Here is a 15867-nt window from a genome sequence, read left to right on the forward strand (position 1 = left end):
AAAACTGACATTTTTCTTTATTTGTAGAATCCAAGCAAAAATCCCTGGATTGAAGCGCAAAGCAGAATGAAAGAGCCCCAAACAGCAGGAGTTCATCTTTAAGGGGGACACTCATTTGGTAGCGGGGGTGGGAGGGTCAGGGGGTGAGCCCTTGGCGGCGGTGCAGCTTTCAGCTCTTTATTTTTAGCAGTGCACTGTTTGAGGAAAAATGGCCTGTCTTGACTTCCTGTGTTTATCATCTTAAGTATTGTAAGCTGCTATGTATGGACTTAGGTTGTAATCAGACTTGTTTTTCCTGTATGAGCACTGGTGAATAAAGTGAGCTGAGAAAGCGATGTGTTTTACTGCAGGTAGTCTTGCTGTATTTGGGAAACTGCAGAAGGTGAAGCTGAAAAAAACAAACTTTTCACAGTGTACTGTGTTTGGTTGATGTAAACTGATGCAGATTTTTCTGAATGAAATGTTTAGACGAGATCATACTACTAAAGCAGAAATGAAAATACTGTTTTTATGGTATGTTCTAGGTGTATTGTGAACTTACTGTTATATTGCCAATATAAGTAAATATAGACATAATCTATATATAGTGTTTCACAAAGCTTAGATCTTTACCTTCCAGCTGCCCCACAGTGCTTGACCTCCGAGTCATCGGCCATACAGTGTAGTCTCAAGCATGTAAACTAGGAAGAGAATGTACTTCTGGGAGCACTACCACCTGTTTTCAGGAAGACAGCACAGGACTCCAGCATCAATGTCATTGCAGAGACTTACTGTATAGTTAATTTTGTCACAGACTCTGATTCTATGGACTGAATTTAATGCTTCCAAATGTTTGCAGTTATGAAGCATTGTTATGCAAGAAATCATAAAATGAAGACTTAGCCATTGTGGTTTAAGCTGTACTGAATTATCTGTGGAATGCATTGTGAACTGTAAAAGCAAAGTATCAATAAAGCATATAGACTCAATGTATGTGTTTAGTGTCTGGTTTCATTGAAAGGACAGTGACATGCTTTTAGTTCATGAAACAGCTGAAGAACAAAGAGCAATTTACATAGTGAAATTTATTTGACCCATAACAAAAGGTGTTAAATTCTTTTATACTCGACTGAAAATAAACTCATGCACCAACATTTTAACAGAATACAGTGCAAGATTTATGAATATACATAAAATCACACCACATAAACTTTACAAATGAGATTTTTAGAAGTCTTTATCACACTATTGCTCTTCAAATATACATGTACATATACCATTGATAATCAGGTGTCCGTCCACATGGTTATTTAAATGCAGGATCTGGTCGGTAGTGCAAGATAGGCAGACATGGTCATCACTCAGCATCGCCAGTTACAGGAAACAGAATTAGGGCCGCATAGGGACTCTACTGAGGGCCCAACAACCTACTAGTGGATTAATGTAAGGCATTAATAAATTGGCATGGAAAATAGCTTAATGAGTAGTCTAATCCTTTCAGAATGCTGGAGCACTTCTGGGGGGAATGTTAATAATCTATTCTTTAACTGAAATGCTTCATTTCCCCCTTTCTCTAAGAAGTTGACAACTGCAGACAGCTAGGGACCGCGGCTGTGCACTCAGTGAGCGTCTCTCCCAGCAGCCTGCGTCCAGTGAGTGCCTTCGGCGTAACGGGGCTGAGGAGCTTTCGGGTCTCCTACAAGTGACGGAGGAAATTCAAGAAACTGAAGTTGGGAATTAGTTCAAGAGAGATTTTAAAATCTATACTTGGCTTGCATTGATTATCTGAAACAAATGGAGCCAAGCCAGCCCTTCCCAAGGGAATAAACCAAACACAGGCTTTTAGCAAGACAGATCAGCGCACTCACTTGGACATACTGGAGATCCTCCCCCCATACCAAGCCCCCTTACATCTTCTAGACGTTTTGTTTGAAGGATTTGGCACTAATATAAAATCCATGCTACTTCCTACAGAATTGAGTTCTCACCTTCCTCGTTACCACTTTCTCTGAGCAGGTGACTGAGGCCTTTAGAAACCCTAGACACACAGAGGACAAGTGGCAGAGTCTGCTAGTCCCATAGCCCTCCTCAGCCCGGAAGTTTTAGCACCATGTGTAGAAAGGAGACACAACTGGGAACTTTCAAGGCACTTAATGGATAGAAAACTGCAAATGATACTTTTTAAAAAATTAAGTTTTTCAACTGTTTATACATGGCTCATTTGGTTTTGAAAGCTAAATGTGGCAAACAAGCTGTCTACTTCTGTACTCCAGTGCTTCTAACTTACACTCTCATGTCCAGTGAACATTCCTGAAATAGATAGAAAAAGAATAGCAAAAACACCTTTGTAAAAGTCTTAATGAAATTAAAAGCTACATATTGGTTAGGTAACTGAGGCTGTGAATTTTGCCAGTGGGCTACATCACCAGGATTTCGTTGTTAGTGTAGTTACTAATGAGCGTAGGTTTTAGTCTCCAGCACAGAGGCAAACAGTCTTAATACTGTAGGACTTGACTTTCCTCCTTGGCATCACCATCTTGTGAAGTCCCAATTGTGAGACAGTCCTACAACCTCGTTGGCATTCAAAGCTTGTGTGTCCCACAGCGGTTGACATGGAGAAGGCACCTCTGCACTGCCTGGAAGTAGCTGGGGAGAAGCAGCATAGCGCACGAGCTTCTGGCGTTTACAGACAGCGCCATACGAATACACTGAAAAGCAGACCAGACGTTTTTGTGGGGCCAGATACTAAAATTTTGCCATGTGCCAAACACAGTCTTGCCCACTGCTCAAGATCTCAAAATGTAAACCAGGGTCTTGCCACCTATTGTGGTCTCCCCTTCTTCCTAGTTACCATTTTGTTCTGGGGACAGGGTCCCACTGTGTAGTCTGAGGATTACAGGTATGAGCTACCATGCCTGGCTTATGGCTCTGTTTTAGAGTTCTTTGACGTGTGTCTGCTTTCACCCCTTTTGCAGAATGAAGTCGCTGGGAACTTTGGGCAGCCCGACCTCACACATTCTGTCCTATTAGTATTTAGAGGTTTTATCAGTGTCATTTAAACGAAGCCCTTTATATAAGATACACAAGCCTTACGTTTTTAGGTTACTAATAAGTCTTGTTTAGTTCATTTAGGTCTCCTAGTCCCACCTTGTTCTGTTTGGCCGCATTGTTTTCAGTGGGTGTTAATATTCCATAGGAATGTACTGGTCTCAGTACTGTGCCAGTGTTAGAAGTACCTACGGTAGCTGTCATATCACAGTGAGCTCGAGATGGCTCTGCGGGCCAGCACAGTGCACTGTGCTCTTTATAGGTGCCTCATCTACAACTTAGACCATTACAGATATCAACGTTTATTTCTAATGTTTTAAAATAAGTTTGGTGCATGTGCAAGCATGAGTGTGGAAGCCGGGACAACTTTGAGTGGTGGACTCTCCATTTGGGTCGCTGAGCTTGAACTCGGGTCATCAGGCTGGGAGCAAACATATTTATCTTGCCAGCCATGCTTTTAACCTCTTCTTTATCCTCGTCCCCATGTAAGTAAGAGAGTCTTTCAATATGTCAAAGTTAAGATAGAATGACTTGGGCTTGCCCCTCTGTGTACCTGGAAACCCTCTTCTACCTCAGAAATGAGAGGCTACAGATCTGTGGCTCAGGTTGGAAGGCTTTTTTCTAAAACAATGGCTTCCCAGCCATGCTTCACACAGAATAACCTGCCCACTTCAAATGATGTCAAACGTTGCCTTGGCTGTCCATCCAAACAGTTGTGCCTCTGGCTAGCCCTAGTCCTAATCCCCTTCCGTTCCTCCAGTCCACTGGAGACCAGCTGCTCCTGTTCACTAAGGCTCTGCATCATGAACATAAATGGCTCTGGGCTGTAGTGATGCTTCTAAAAGACACCGGCACAGACTAGCGATTCTTAGGGACACGTGGTTATTCCAGGGATTGTTTCTACTACAGTTAGCCATTCTAGGTTTCTCACCGTTTTTGATCCTCACAGCTATATTCCAAATAGCTGTCACGTGACATGCGCTCACCAGTCCCAGGGCAGCACTAGTGGGGACATGGGTCTGTCAAAGTGTGTAGAGAATCCCAGTGAGAATATAGTAAGTCCTTGCTTTTCCTATGAACTCATGAGATTTTCTTTTTCTGTCCCATATCTGACCCTTGCTGTGTCCTGGCAGAGCCGGACCCACAGAACGCTGGACTAGAGGGACAATCATTCGGGCTCCTACCTGCAGTCGTCTCCTCCGGTGCTGACCACATACTTGTCGTCGTATGAGAAACGGATGTTTGTCACGTGAGCTGAGTGACCAAAATAACGTTTATGCTTGGCCTGTGAGGGAAAAATGGAAGCAGCTGAGTGCCTTTTATTTCCAGTAACAAAGTCAAGTTACAGATCCACCCGCTGCCCCGCTCCCAGAAACCCCTGCAGCTCTGTCTGGACCAGGAGTTGAGGTGAAGAGAACCCGCTGTGGCCTTGCAGTCTCCCTTCCTCCTAGGGCCGCAGACGCTGCTCCTGAGACCCAGGCTCGGGAAGGTCAGCTGTAACCACAGCACTTCCAGGCTACCCTGCCAGCCAGCCTTGCGCTGCTTTCCCTCGCGGTCATTTTGTCCCCCCCATCTGTCTAGTTTCGGGGGCTGTAGCTGCAGAGGGACATTAAGACGCCCCCCCAATCTCCACAGGGCTGGATCCATGCTAACTCGGATGGCCATCTATGTGCGGATCCCTCCAACTCCAGGAGCATGGCCTAGAGGCAGTTTGGGGGCTGCTTAAGAAAACTCACGAATTTCTCTGTGCATGGAAAATCAAAGAGCTTCACCAGCCCGAAATCATCTCCTGTGACAATGTTCAAGCCAGCATGGGTCACACATGCACAGTTGACGTCAGCCTTGTCTGCATTCCGTGGCCAGATTCCAATGACTTCATCTCCTAGAACACTGGTCCAAGAGGGAAAGGTGTTAGGAAGATGTGGCGGAATTTCCTAGGGCCATTGTCCCCTCTGGTGTAAGATGTAGATAAGGATTCTACACAATTTGGTCATCTGGTGGCTGTCAGGAAACAGCCATCCCCTGCCCTGGCCATTTTCACCACCTTGTACTGTTCCCTTCTCAAACCCCATCCATCCCCTACACTCCAGAAAGAAAAGTTTATTCCCAGCTTTGTTTTTTTTTTCTTTTCTTTTCTTTTTTCTTTTTTCTTTCCTTTCTCTTTCATTCTTTTTGTCTCCCTCCCTCCCTCTCCCTCTCTCCCTCCCTCCCTCCCTCCCTCCCTTTCTTTTTTGTTTTGCTTTTTTTTTTTTTTTTTTTTTTTGAGACAGGGTTTCTCTGTGTAACAGCCTTAGCTGTCCTGGAACTAGCTCTTGAAGGCCAGGCTGGCCTTGAACTCACAGAAATCCACCTGCCTCTGCCTCCCAAGTGCTGGGATTATAGGTGTGTGCCACCACTGCCTGGCTTGATTTTTTTCTTCTTCTCTATGGTCCTACTGTATGTATGTGTGAGTGAATGTGTGTGTGTGTGTGTGTGTGTGTGTGTGTGTTGGCAAGGGCAGGGCTCCTCACTGTTGTCCCTTGCCTTGACTAGAGCAGGCATTGTTTCTTCACCTGTTCAACAATAGTTCTATTCCCCAGTGTCCCACCCTTGTGCCTTCTTTCTCCAGGTTCCTAGAAGCCTCATTGTTCCTGGGCTTGGTCAAAACACTTAACTTGCTGAATGGGATTTGGGGTTGGGATGAGAGATCAGACAAAAAGGACTTGCTGCTCACGAAGCCCTGATCTTCCCATGCCCAAACCCCACCCCGAGAAAGACAGTTTCCTCTCAGCTCGTCCTGCCATGGCCATTACAACCCCAGAAGCAGTGGTGGGACCTCTCCAGGTAGAGTTCTCTTTAGTCACCTTGTCCAGGAAGCCCAGGTGATCTTCTCAATGACCATGGCTTCAGTTACCTGCTTCCCAAGGGGAACCTCATGCACCTGGCGCTTGTAGGCTCCTGTTGACACCTGCGAGTGGAGAGGAACCATGGTCATCTGCCTCCTCAATCCCACAGACCCCCTTGGCTGTCTTCCTGAACACCAGTTCAGACCCCAACATCGAAACCCAAATTCAGCTCCGGCTACAAAGCCTGGACACGGCCCGTGCTAAAGTTCACAGGATGGGGTGTCTTCTACCACACCCCTCCATTTCCCAAAGTCCTGACACATTGGTTCTCCAAATGTCGTTACACATCAGTGACTTGGAAACTCGTTGGCAACAGGAATCTTTGGCCCAGCTTGTCAGATCAAACCCTGTGAGGGAGGGAGAGCCAAGATTCCAATACATAGAAACCCCCTGTTCACAGAGAGCGAAGACATGAAGGGCAAGTCATGGTAGTCAGTGTCTGACAGCCCTGCTTCTCTAGGAGTCGCCTGGTGGAACTGTCTTCACATTCAAGGATATGTGCCAGCATCTTACATGTTAGACCCTTTACTCCACGTGGTGATGATGCCTCTACATAGCCACCCCAACTCCTCTATTCATGGAATGAGCCTAAGTCTGTCTGCCTCCAGGTTTTAATGCAGATGGCTTGGAGCAAAAATCCCACCCCCATTGTCAACTCACTCCTACACAAGTACAGACTTGGCCTAGGCAGTGCTTGTTTAGAAGGGAGGCAGGTCTGAAATGCTACCTCTCCGGGGGCCGCTGGTACCCTTCACTTGCCTTTGCAGCACACGGGCATGGCATTTGTGATTTCATATTTGTCTTCTCCCTGCAAGTGCACGCTCCAGGAGACAACACACTGTATCCATCCAGAAGCTCATCTGGCCTAACGTGTTGCTACATTTGCAAAGTGATTATGTGCACTCCTCTCTTTCACAGTGAATATCCAACCTGAGGCCCCCAAATGCTAGAATACTGCATCAGTTCCAAAGGAAGGGCCCCTTGATCTCGCCGTACTGGTCAGCTCTGTTGGACCCAGGGATGAGCTCTCCAGCCCACTCCAGTATGCAGCAGCGTAAACAAGCCAGACAAGCTCAGTGCAGCCCTAGGGAACTAGAGACTAGGAAGGCTTTTTAAAAATAACACTGTTGATGAGTCTCTCTGTGTACATGCATGCAAGTGCCTGCGACAGTGCATGTATGAAGGTCAGAGGGCAAATTGTGGGAATCAGGTCTCCTTCCATCACGTGGGACGGGGGAGGGTTTGAACGTGGGTTTAGCTGCAGGCACTGTTACCTGCTGAGCCATCTGCTAAGCCCCAGAAATTAGGAAATTGTGATGAAGGGCTGGTGAAAGTAGGTTAAAGACGGCTAGGGATATGATCCCTGCTATATGTTGGGTTTTGTGTCTTACTAAAGAATGGATATATATATATCCTAAGCCTCTGTTTGTTTCTACATTTATAAAACAGGGGAAAGGAACAGCTCTTGGAAGCCGCCTGTAGTGATAAATTAGGATGTTGCCCAGCATGCAGTCAGCACTCTGCTGATAGAAATGCTGCTTTGTTGCTCTTCTTGGTCGCCCCCGAGACAAGTTAACCAGCAGCATACCTGAATGTATTTGCTATCTGCAGAAAAGTCCATCTGAATCACAAAGCTTGGGATGTCTTTGCAGTAGCCCATGCGGTTCAGACTTGTGCCCTGAGTGAGGTCATAGAAGTCAACTGTGTGCTCGGAAGAGCCCACAGCTAAGAATCTGTTGTCTGGGCTGATTCTAGGAAAAAACACAATCAAGAGCATGGTCCATGAGGAAGCTTTGTGGGGCTGCTCAGGCACAAGGCAGATCTGAATACACAAACATGGGTCAGCACAGTCCCAAGACTATGAGATGAGCCTCCCGACTCACATGTGGCTGGCGTCTCCCCAGGTTCTATGAAATTAAACACATTTCCTGAATCTAATCCCAAAGGGTGATATACAGCCGTTTGTAAAATTACAAGTACTTTTACCATCTTATGGAAGGATGACTGTGTGAGTGAGGTACCCTAATATAGCTGGCTCAACTGAGCTCAGTCCAGCTGTGCCTCCCACACCACCACTAACGAGTGCTTACCCTTCTGGCTCAGGCCGCTCACGTACCTGATATCTTGGATGGCAGATTTCCGGTCTCGTTTTTTCCCCCAAACTTTCAGGCTGTTCACCAGCAAGATGACAAACTCTCCATTCTTCATGCCAATGGCCACCATCTCCCCATCGGGGCTATAGGCCGCACACCTGGCTGCATGGCCCAGGCTCACCTTGTTTAGCAGTTTCTGCATGGATACAAAGAGTCATCTGAGCCCTCCTCCCCTGGGCTGACCGCTGGGGGACGTCCGACAGCAGGACAGGGAAGTCAGACTCCTGAAGGCCACCAGTGTTTCCTCATAGTCGACCCCTTTGGGCATCGTGATGAGAAACACTTGGGGGAGAGCACATTGAAGGGCACCGTTTGGCTAACACTGCCTGCTAGTGTTGTCATAACGTTACGCTGAGCACTGCAGGATCGGTGTGCTAACTACCCAGCTTTGCCGTGCCAACTGTGGACAGCAGTGTGGCTTCACCTATTGAAACAGTGGGCCAGACCCAGACCGTACACTTTTGCCAGCCACTTGCTAAAGGGAAAGAATGTGAACATCAGCCGTCAGCACGCTAGCTCAGCTCTTGAAAGGGGCTCTCACTTCCTAGGTGGGTATGTTTGTGTCCACTGCTGCCCATACAGAAGGGATACCGACGTCGGTCTTGGAGAAGTCTTGTAGGCGGTAACGATAACATAGAGGAAGCTTCCAGTACACTGCAGGTTTTCAGTGAGTGTAAGCTGCTTTTAGTAACTGTAATAGCTCCGAAACTAAATGAGTATTAACATTCTTTGACCCTTACACTACAAGAATACGACCAAACATTTCTTTGCTGTTTTGAAACAGGATTTGGGTGTTTGTTCTGGCTGGATAAGGCTCAGTAACCTTTTTCTTGATATTTTACTTCTTCACCCCAGATGAACTTGTTTTCCCAACCTTCCTGAGACATGATGGGAACATTTGACATTCTCAAACATTCCTTTCCCTTCTTCCTCTCCCCTTGTCCTTTCATAAAAAGATAGTAATGTGCAATTCAATTATTCCGGAAGTATCACTATCTAGGGCTCAGTAGAGTGCTTGTCTAATACCCACGAAGCCTTGGTTTGAGCCCCAGCACTGCCTGGATCCCCAGCACTGGACAAGGAGAGGCAGGAGAGGATGTCACTGTCTGTCTTCACTGTAAACGGAGTTCCAGGGCAGCCTAGGCTAGGAGACCCTGTCTCGATGGGTGCAAGTACAACCAGGCAGATGAACCGCGAGAGGGCAGCTGAGATGTGTGAGGGGCTTTATTAGTAGACTTCCTAACAGTGCGGATCCAGCGTGCCTGACCCAGCTGCTCCCACCTCTGCTCCAGCTGCTATAGGCACACGAGCCAGACAGGGTTGTTGTGGCGTGAACTTTTTGTACACTGTGAAGACGTGTCTTTGCCAAGGCGCCGCCTTACTGGTTTAATAAAAAGCTAAACAGCCATTAGCTGGGAAGGAGGTATAGGTGGGACAGCCGGACACAGAGGATGCTGGGAAGAAGAAAGGTGGGATCACCAGGAGACACAGGGAGCAAGACATGCTGGAGGACAGGTAAAGCCACAAGCCATGTGGGAATATGTAGATGAATAGAAATGGGTTAATTTAAGTTGTAAGAGCTAATTAGTAGTAAGCTTAAGCTATGGTCAAGCTTTTATAATTAATAATAAGTCTCTGGGCCATTATTGGGGAGCCAACAGTCCCAATGAAAAACATGGACTACACAGAGTATGCCCCTTACCTTGTCAGCCAGGTCCCAGATCCTTGCTGTGCCATCATTGCTGGCTGAGATGAAGATGTCTTTAGAGGGGTGTGTGGCTAGACCCCAGATCTCCCCTTCCATATGTCCATCAATCAAGATGTTTGAAGCAGCATTTTTTTCACCAACTTCAATTATTTCACCATCTTTGGTTCCTACTAAAATTTTTCCCTGTTATAATAAAATACTATTAGAAAAAGAACTATATGAGCTCACTCATCTGAGGTGACCAAAGTGACCAAGGTAGCCAGTTTGTGGAGTTACCAGGGGCAGGAGGGATAGTGAAGGGGAGGTGGTGTTTAATAGAAACTCAGTTTTAATGAGAAAATATTTGAAGGCCATAGTATAAATGTGTCTAATTTCTGTGCATTGTATATAAAATGGTAAGCTTTATGTGTTTTGCCACAGTTTAAAAAATGATTTAAAGCCAGGCGCTGGTGGCACACACCTTTAATCTCCGCACTTGGGAGGCGGAGGCAGGCAGATCTCTGGGTTTGAGGTCAGCCTGGTCTACAGAGTGAGTTCCAGAACACACACACACACACACACACACACACACACACACACACACACACGCACAAAACCACTAATAATAATAACAATGATAATAAATCCACAAGCACTGTTAGTGGAATCTGCTACATTGTTATTAACAGAGCAGCTGAGAGGCGACTTGTTAAGGACTGAACACCTGTTGCGGTCTCCTCTCCTCACTTCCTTCCCCAGCAGCTCCCTCCGGTAGGAGCTTGAGCAGCGTTCTCTCTCTTCAGAAAAAAACCTAACCCCAAACAAAACACACACACACACACACGAAAACAAGACAAACAAACCATACCCCCAAAGTACAAAGTACTTTGTACTGGTCAGCTGCTTCTGAGCATGAGGCCTGCCCTTGGGTATGGATGGCACACCTAGTGTCTCTCCACTGAAGAAAGACTGTCCCTCTCCCACCAGCTACCAAAGCCAAGTTCTTCCTTCCCCTGAGCAGAGATATAAGCGGGCAGACTCCTGCCCACAGCTCACGTAGGTGACAGATGAGTGTCACTAACCCGTATGCACGTGCGGGTTGCAGTCAGGGTGCCTTTGTTGCTGGGAAGGCCTTACAGAGCAGATCCTCAAGCTGAGGAGCATCTTAGAGATGAATGTGGGGTGTTAAACAGGGAGAGACTCCTTCCCAAACATCATCTCCAAGGGGACGTTTAAATATATTGGAAAGGAAAAGACTGGGTGTGGCCATGCCTCCTGAGGGTCTCATCGTGTAGCTCAAACAAATGAGTTGAGAACTAATGACCTTGAAGGAACAGTTGGGTCGGCCCTGACTCCCTTCTGGCCTCAGAACCCTACGCAAGTGATCTGGCATCATTCAGCTTATGAGAATAGTGTCTTTAGCGACAGTGGCTAACTTCCTGTCAGGCAAACAGAAAGATACACTCATCTATGGAACACAAAGCAGTCTCGACCAACCTGGGCGCTGGACACAGGTCCAGAGCCACCCCTGGGCTTCCTGGAGCAGGTTTGCCTGGCTCTGTTCGCTGAGCAGAGTATAATTTACACCTCGGGGTTGACGGCTGAGAACCCCGTCTTCCTCAGCTCAGCCTGAAGGAGCGGCTCCCGTGGGGCCTGCCATACTCACTTTGCCGCGGCACACAGAGCGCACACACTCCACCAGTTGCCCCGTCTCCAACTGGAACGCCCGGCAGCGCTTCATCTCCTGGTCCCACAACTTTACAGCGCCTCCTTCTTTAGTCCTACGAAAGGCACCAAGAGGTATTCACCCATCCCCTCAAGACTTCCCTCCCGGGCCCTCTCAGCCCCAGCCACTGATGGCACGACCACCCAGGCCCAGCAGGATGGACCCTCCAGGGTGGCTTCCTTCCTGGGTCCCACAGATTTCCTAAATCATCTTCAAAAGCGCATCTCTGGAGGGAAGCAAGCAGAGCCCCCAGAGCCAGGCACGTCTCCATCAGCCTACCAATAGAGCGTTTCACAAGTCCTGCCCTCTCGCTAACATTCCTCTTCGTCTTCCCTTCCTCCAAGAGCAGCCACAACAGCTTTTTAAGAAGTATTTCCCGAGATTTTAGCTGCTAATGGCCTTCTCTACTGCCCTCTCGGGAAGACCTTGGAAGACTCCATCCCAATTAGAGATGGCAGTCTGATTAGAAAAATAAACCCTTGCTTAACTTCATTCAAGATAGCAGCAAACAAATCCCCAAGAGGGACCTTTGCTTACGGCCTTTCTTTCCCGCCAGTCACGATCAGCCCGTCCCGAAGGGTGGTATACATCGTGAAAACTGGGCCTGTGTGGGCCTTGGCCACCAGCCGGATGAGGAAGTGCTCCTTCCACACATAGACATCTCCATTGATGGCACCGGTGAAAGTGAGGTTGTTCTGCAAACGAAGAGGCACCTTGGGAACCAGGGACAGATTTAATGCTCCCTTCTCAGCCACTGGCTCTTTTTGTTTATTTAAAATTAATTTTTGTTACTTTTAATTAGGTGTGTGTGTGTGTGTGTGTCCATGCCTGTGAGTATAGGTACCCACAAAGACCAGAGTAATTGGATGCCATTGAGCCAGAGGTACAGGCAGTTATGGGATCCCTGAGTGGGGTGCTGGGATTTGAACTCAGGTCCTCTGGAAGAGCAGTGAGTGCTCTTAGCCCCTGAACAATCTCTCCAGTCAGACTGGCACCTTTGCTGAGAGGAACAGCTATGCACCACCCGTCTGATCTGCATTAACCCAAACAGATTTTCAGAGAACCGGAAGGACACGAGAGGTCACCTGGCTTTACAGTTTCCTTGCTAATTGGTTTGGGCATGTTTGCGTTGCCTGTCTATGCAACCTCTGCAGCATCAACACAAGACAGGCCACAGTAGCGACAGGGCCAACCCTAACCAGGGAGCAGATGTGCCTGGGGTTTGCCCTGGAAGTGGACTCTACGTTCTTGGAACACCTGGAGCTGCCTTGCGTGTGCCAGATGAGTTTGCACTGGCTCGGGGCTTTGGGGAGCAGGGGGGTCAGGAAGAAAAGGACCACTGTCTGAGGGTGGAAATTAGTCCCAGCATGCTCAGGGGCTGCGTAAGCAGGGTCTGCTCTGGTGTCACCTGCCCTGGGTAGTGCCTACCCCTACCTAGATGGTTATCACTGTCAGTTTGGATGAAAAGAACAAGGGCAAAGGGCATAGTTGGATGTGGGTGGCGCTAGTCCGTTCTCTGGGGTCTCAGTGTGAACAGGGAGAGAGTGAGCTGAGCGCCATCTCTGTGTCCTGACTGTGGACACCATGCGGGCTAGCTGCCTCAACTCTGCCAACATGCCGCTGCTGTCATGATGATCTGATCGCAACCCACGAGGAAAATAAACCCTTACGTAACTTGCTCTCCTCAGCTATTCTGTCATGGCAACGGGAAAAGTAACTAACACTGTTTGACTCAACATTTGAGAACAAAAAACAGTGGGTGCAAATGTAGTTACTGAAGGGACTAAGGAGATAGCCTAGCCAGTAAGCACTTGCCTTGGAAGAATGAGGGCCTGAGTTCAATCCCCAGGATCTGCATTTACAAAATTCTGGTAATGCTGGTATGTGCTCCTAACCTCAGTGCTGGGAACCTGGAGACGGAGATCCCTGAGGGTCACCTGCCAGCCAGCTGAGCCTAATTAGCAAGCTTCAGCTTCAGTGACAGACTGTCTTGAAGGAGGTGACTGGCTCCTAATGACACCTAAGATTTCCCTTTAGTATCCACACATCCAGCAACACACTGACACACACACACACACACACACACACACACGCACCACACACACACCACACACACACACCACACATACACACATGCACACACACATCACACACACACATCACACACACACCACACACACACACCACACACACACACACACACACACACACCATACACATACACGCACACACACAGTGCAGACTATCCGCTATGGATGCTAAGGACCGAGAACACAAAGGACTCAGTGCACAATGTAGTTAATCCCCCACTGATGGAAAGGTTGGGGAACACTGTTTACTAAGGAACCGCTTAATAAGGGTGGCTTGTTGGCCAACACCTGCCCTCACTCCCATGCCCAGCCTGAGGACTCAGGACCCTCTCTGAGTCAGCATCTGCTGAAACTTACAGCACCAAAAGCCACGGACAGCATTGTCTGCATCTTGGCAGCCTCCATGGACCCGATGACCCCTTTCTTGTACAGCAGCGCACTTCCGGCCAGGGTCCAGAACTTCATGTGTTTGACCCCAACAGATACAAACTGTGTGTCTGAGTCGGGGCGAAATTCTACCACAAAGATACGCTCCAAGTGACCCCCTCGGCTGGCAACCTTGGTACCTGTGTGGGCAACAGAGTTTAATGAGGCCAGTTCTTTTGCTGAGTGTGGGCCAGAGCAAGAAGTCAGAGTCCAGGCCTGCTTTCCACCCACTCAGAGCTCAGGTCGAGTTCCTTCTTTAACAACATCCCCTCCAGACACCATGACAAGGAGGACACATATGTGTGCCTGGGAGTATTTTCTCAAGAAGTGGGTGCTACTAACAGAATCTCCACCCACAAGCCCATGACTAGAGAAGGAAATGAAGTCATTCCCATGAAGGAAATGACTGTGGCCCATGATAGGGGAGCTTCTAGATTCCAGAAAAAGGTAGGATTGGTTTACCCTCCTACTACATCTTTCTTCTCCCAGATCAGCACTATTCACCTCCAGGAGGCCCGCCCGCCCTTCCAGTGTCCCTGGGAGCTCAGATCCTTCAGATGCCTTTTATCTCCTTACTTCTACCCCGAGATGCCCTGCAATGAGTTTCTTTAACCTCAATATCCCTTTGCAGCTTGTGTATTTTATGTTTACATTATTTCCTTTTTATATTTAATTACTAGTTTTTTCTTATACCATAGTCTAAATGTCCTCTGTGTCTCACTTATCCTCACTTATCCTTCATATGGAAACTCAACTTTATTGTAGACCATCCCTGACTATATTAACCTTTCTGCTGTGCCCTCAGGATCCTCATTGAAACCGGTATGACAACTGTTCTAGCTGTGAAGTTAAACTGTAAGAAGTCACACTGTGACAAGTCACACCGTGAGAAGTCGCACCGTGAGAAGTCAGTCACACCGTGAGAAACTGCACCGTGAGAAGTCACACTGTGAGAAGTCACACCATGAGAAGTCACACTGTGAGAAGTCACACCATGAGAAGTCACACTGTTAGAAGTCACGCCATAAGAAGTCACACTGTGAAAAGTCACACCATGAGAAGTCACACCATGAGAAGTTGTACCGTGAGAAGTCAGTCACACCGTGAGAAGTCACACCTTGAGACGTTGCACAGAAGTTGCACCGTGAGAAGTGGAAGGGCTGGTACAGGTGGGAAGTACCTGGCCACAACCATCACTCCACACTGGGAACTAATCTCACCATTCCCTTGGATTCTTTTAAAACCTCTGGGTTTCTATCCCTTTTGCCTACATTTTAGGATTCCTTTTTACTCTTTTAAACCCTTTAAGTTTAAATTTTTATTTTAAACTTGTTACTTTCCCTTCAAGGCTCTTTCCACATCCTCCAATGTTTTAGTCCCACTTTCTTCTCCCCACTTTATTATTTAACCAGACCTTTCCCTTCTCATCTCTGTGCATTGGCTCATTTGTTTTTCATGATGGCGCTACAGAAGTGCGTCATCAACACGGTGCAACTGAAACCCTCACAGAAGTAGCAGATCTTACTATCTGGGGCTTTAAAACCATGGGCTCCAAGACCATTAACTCTGTCTGACAGCAAAGAACAGGTGGGAACCTTAATAAAGACCCATCATTGTAAGTAGACACCCCTGTCCCCAGATCAGCAGATGGGCCACCACTACAGACGCAGTAGTGCGCGTGGCCAACAAGAAATGCAAAGATCAACCTTGCCAGCTTTGGAGGAAATGAAAAATTATAATGAGAGTCATATTTAAGCCACTGGGCTTCTCCTCTTGTCTTAATCTCATGAGTATTTTTCACTGTGGAGACACTGAGTTGGCTTTTAGTCTGTTCAGATCAAGTTACGTAGACATAGATAGGATCTGAAACATG

The 15867-nt window shown here is 47.4% G+C and overlaps 2 protein-coding genes across 5 annotated transcripts in view; one reads left to right on the forward strand and one right to left on the reverse strand.

Moving 5' to 3' along the window:
- The window catches only part of Rtn4 (reticulon 4), a 59647-nt gene extending 58679 nt beyond the window's left edge, over nt 1-968 (forward strand). For both annotated transcript variants that reach the window (XM_042054369.1, XM_038313550.1), the window contains one exon: nt 28-968. In XM_042054369.1, coding sequence (XP_041910303.1) covers nt 28-70 — 43 coding nt within the window. In that variant the 3' untranslated portion in view covers nt 71-968. The remainder of the gene's footprint in view (nt 1-27) is intronic.
- Nucleotides 969-1047: 79 nt separating this feature from the next.
- The window catches only part of Eml6 (EMAP like 6), a 160438-nt gene continuing 145618 nt past the window's right edge, over nt 1048-15867 (reverse strand). Inside the window, exons 32-42 of one of the 3 annotated variants that reach the window (XM_042054357.1) lie at nt 13926-14134; nt 12016-12173; nt 11419-11533; nt 9768-9956; nt 8029-8201; nt 7501-7663; nt 5871-5974; nt 4764-4917; nt 4212-4312; nt 3959-4046; nt 1048-2687 (exon numbers count right to left, since the gene is read on the reverse strand). In XM_042054357.1, the coding sequence (XP_041910291.1) occupies nt 4010-4046; nt 4212-4312; nt 4764-4917; nt 5871-5974; nt 7501-7663; nt 8029-8201; nt 9768-9956; nt 11419-11533; nt 12016-12173; nt 13926-14134 (1403 nt within the window). In that variant the 3' untranslated portion in view covers nt 1048-2687; nt 3959-4009. Of the gene's footprint in view, nt 2688-3958; nt 4047-4211; nt 4313-4763; nt 4918-5870; nt 5975-7500; nt 7664-8028; nt 8202-9767; nt 9957-11418; nt 11534-12015; nt 12174-13925; nt 14135-15867 lie in introns of those variants that run through there. The other 2 variants (XM_038313523.1, XM_038313533.1) reach the window with 2 other exon arrangements.

Source organism: Arvicola amphibius, chromosome 1, assembly GCF_903992535.2.
Source record: "Arvicola amphibius chromosome 1, mArvAmp1.2, whole genome shotgun sequence".
Classification (NCBI taxonomy): domain Eukaryota; kingdom Metazoa; phylum Chordata; class Mammalia; order Rodentia; family Cricetidae; genus Arvicola; species Arvicola amphibius.